The sequence below is a fragment of the Pterocles gutturalis genome, unplaced genomic scaffold (assembly GCF_000699245.1).
Source record: "Pterocles gutturalis isolate BGI_N339 unplaced genomic scaffold, ASM69924v1 scaffold13152, whole genome shotgun sequence".
Lineage (NCBI taxonomy): Eukaryota > Metazoa > Chordata > Aves > Pterocliformes > Pteroclidae > Pterocles > Pterocles gutturalis.
In genome coordinates, this window is record NW_010115533.1 from 1 (window position 1) to 3307 (window position 3307).

Genomic DNA, 3307 nt, shown 5'->3' on the forward strand with positions numbered 1-3307 from the left:
CCAGGTCATCACCTACCTCCTCGCCGCTGCTTTCCTCTTCTTCCCGGTTCCTGGGCTGTTTCCCCTCTGCCTCCTTCCCAGCCGTCTCAGGCAGGAGGCTGTCCAGCCAGCTCAGGTCATGCAGAGAGAAGACGCACTCCAGCCCTTTCCGGATCCCCACCAGCGCCAGCAGCTGGGACCCAGGCGAAGCACAGATCAGCCTCGCACAGTGCTTGGGGCCGGGGGCCAGGCAGCATGGTCCCTTTCCTCCCCCAGTAATTGCCAGGGAGGTGGCATGTCACCTCTCCTGGCTCGGTCCCAGGGGAGGATGCTTGCATAACGCCTGCAAAGCAGTGACAGCCGCACCAGCCACGGAAAGGCTGGGGCAAACACAATGCCTGTGGGGGTCTGGAGGGACCCCACGAGCCCTCAGAGGTCTGAGCATCCGTGTACACCACCTGCCAGGGTGTGTGCCCCCACCCAGGGCAGCGCCTGCGCCCCTTGCCCAAGGCGAGCACCAGAGCTCCAGTGATGCTCAGGGCAGGTGTGGGCAGCACCCAGCCCACCACCAAAGCGGTGCAGCCTGATTAAAAGGGATGTCATACCATCACTGGGAAAATAATAGCGGCCACGGTGGACTTGAGGACCCAGAGAAGGGCCAGGCACAGCAGCTGGATGACCGTGAAGAGGTGCACGCGCCTCAGGGGCACGTGGCGGAGGTAGGCGAGGTCTGGCTGGTGCTTGGCTGGCATCAGGAGCAGCCGCACACGGTCCATGAGCTGTAGCGAGAGGACAGCATGTGGGTCACACACCTCCAGCTTTCAGGCAGCTCTCACCCACCTCCCTTTTGGAATGGGCTGGCAGGTGGGTTTTCAACATCCTTTTTGCAGTTCAGCCCTCCTGCCATCCATGCTGGCTGCCAGCACCATGCCTGGGTAGGTGGGCTTGTCTGCAAGACCAGGGGAGCACTTTCCAGGCAGACATCTTGAAAGGACTCAAACTGGTCTTAAGGGTTTAATTGTGAGATAGCAACCCCTTGATCCCCTTCCCTGCATGCAGGAAATCACCACTGCCTTTGCCAGAGCACAACCCTGGGTTTCCCAAGCAGAAAGAGGGAGGGAGGGGGTTTCCCTGTCACCCAGAGCAGGGTAATTGCAAGGAAAATGTACTGTTTAGATTTAAAAAAAAAAAATGTGTTTCTCAGGAGAGGAACAGAGCTGGCACATCAGTGGCAATGCCAGGACCAAAGGACCAGCAGGTCCCAGACAGGGATGTCCCTGCGGCTTTGGGAGCAGGTCTGGGTCATCCACTGGTCCCTGTACTTCTCTCAAACCACCTGATCCATCAGTGCAGAACTCGCTTGTGCTCCTCAGCATCCCAGACGGCTCCCTTTCCCTTTCCTCTGCCCCAGAGAGGTCCCTTTGTCCCTCCTTGTCTTGGGCCAAGCTCCACATCATGCAGAGCTAAAATCCAGGCTCTGCTGCGCAGTGATACTCAGTGGTACTGAGCAAACCCACTCATCCTCAGAACAGCCCCACCAGCACCCTCAGTGCAGTCCCACCAGCACCCCAGTACAGCCCCACGAGCACCCCAGCACAGCCCCACCAGTACCCTCAGCACAGCCCCCACCAGCACCCCAGCGCAGCCCCCACGAGCACCCCAGTGCAGCCCCGCTCACCTGGATGCTGTTCAGTGCCGCCACCCCCATGTGCAGAAAGACCCCGTACAGCACTGGCATTGGGATATGCTGCAACACAGCAGGGCGAGGGGTCAGCAGGGCACCGTTCTCCGAGGGGACTATGCTTGCTGAGCATCCTCTCCTGTGTAACAGCCTGCATAGACGGCTGCAGCTTCATTTCCAACAGCCCAGTTTAATTTCATGGCTTTTTGCTTATCTTAGGGCTGCGAGGGTTTTAAAGCCCAGACACACTCCTGGCTATGCTGTGCTGCTCATGCAGGGACATTGCAATCTTCAGAGGGGGGAACTTGCACTGAGTTCCTTGCCCCGTTTTCCAGCACGTGGTGGGAGCAATCCAGGCCGAGGATGGAGAACACGACACCAAGCCACTGGGGTATGGCTTATGGCTCAGGATCTCTAAATGCTGGGGGTGTCCTGCCTCCCCGGCACACCGCTTTCCTTTCTACCTCCCCCTCTGCAACCACAAACTGGCTTCTGTGCCCGGTGCTGCTGAGCATGGTTTGGTTTTCCTTTGACCCCGCACAGGTGAGGAGGGAGCCCTGCATCTCATCAGCCACCGCAATGAGAGAGGGAGGAGCAGGTGGTCTTGGGTGGGGTTTCTCTACCACAAAATCACAGAATGGTTTGGGTTGGAAGGGACCTTCACAAACCAATCAGTCCCACCCCCCACCATGGGCAGGGAGACCTTCACTAGCCCAGGTTGCCCAAAGCCTCATCCAGCCTGGCCTTGAACCCCTCCAGAGCCTTCCCTTCTCCAGGCTGAGCAGCCCCAGCTCCCTCAGCCGCTCTCCATGGCAGAGCTGCTCCAGCCCTCGGACCATCTCTGTGGCCTCCTCTGGACCCGCTCCAACAGGTCCCCGTCTGCCTTGTGCTGGGGACCCCCGAGCTGCCTGGAGTGCCCAGGGGGGTCTGAGCTGAGCAGAGCAGAGCAGCATCCCCTCCCTCAACCTGCTGGCCATGGTGCCGGTGACACAGCCCAGGAGACCCTTGTCTGTCTGCACTGCGAGCGCACAGTGCCAGCTCACGTCCCACCAGTATCTCTGGGGCTGCTCTCATTCTGTTCACCCCCCAGCCTGTACTGGTACTGGGGCTGTCCCCACCCAGTCTCCGGAGCTTGCATCTGGCCTTGTTGAACTTCATGAGGTTGCACCTCTCAATCCTGTAAAGGCTCCTTGGGATGGCATACCTTCCCTCCAGCGTGTTGACTGGACCGCACAGCTTGGTGTCATTGGTAAACTTGCTGAGGGTGCACTCAATCCTACTGGCTGTTGACAAAGATATTAAATCCCCGTAGGGGCCCTTGGGGGACACCGCTCCTTACTGGTTTCCACTTGGACTTTGAGCTGCTGACCATAACTCTTTGGCCGCAGCCATCCAGCCAAGTCCTGATCCATCTGACAGTCCATCCATCAATCCCATATCTTCCCAATTTGGAGGTAAGAATGTTGTAGGGGACAATACAAGGCCGTCTTCAGAGGTGAGGACAGAGGTGGAGGAAGGGGGAACTCCTGCCTGCCCTCTCATGATCCGGATGTGTCCAGGGTACGCTGGCGGGGTTCTGCCTGATGCGGCAGCAGTGGTAGTGAGACCCAACGCCAGCCCGGTGCCGGCAAGGAGGCTGGCTGGCTG

At 59.1% G+C, this 3307-nt stretch overlaps 1 protein-coding gene across 1 annotated transcript in view; it reads right to left on the bottom strand.

Moving 5' to 3' along the window:
- Nucleotides 1-12: 12 nt before the first annotated feature.
- LOC104463049 (electrogenic sodium bicarbonate cotransporter 1-like) overlaps nt 13-3307 on the bottom strand; it is a gene marked incomplete at both ends in the record, with an annotated part of 11204 nt that continues 7909 nt past the window's right edge. Inside the window, 3 exon segments of the mRNA XM_010075225.1 lie at nt 13-172; nt 585-758; nt 1658-1726. Coding sequence (XP_010073527.1) covers nt 13-172; nt 585-758; nt 1658-1726 — 403 coding nt within the window.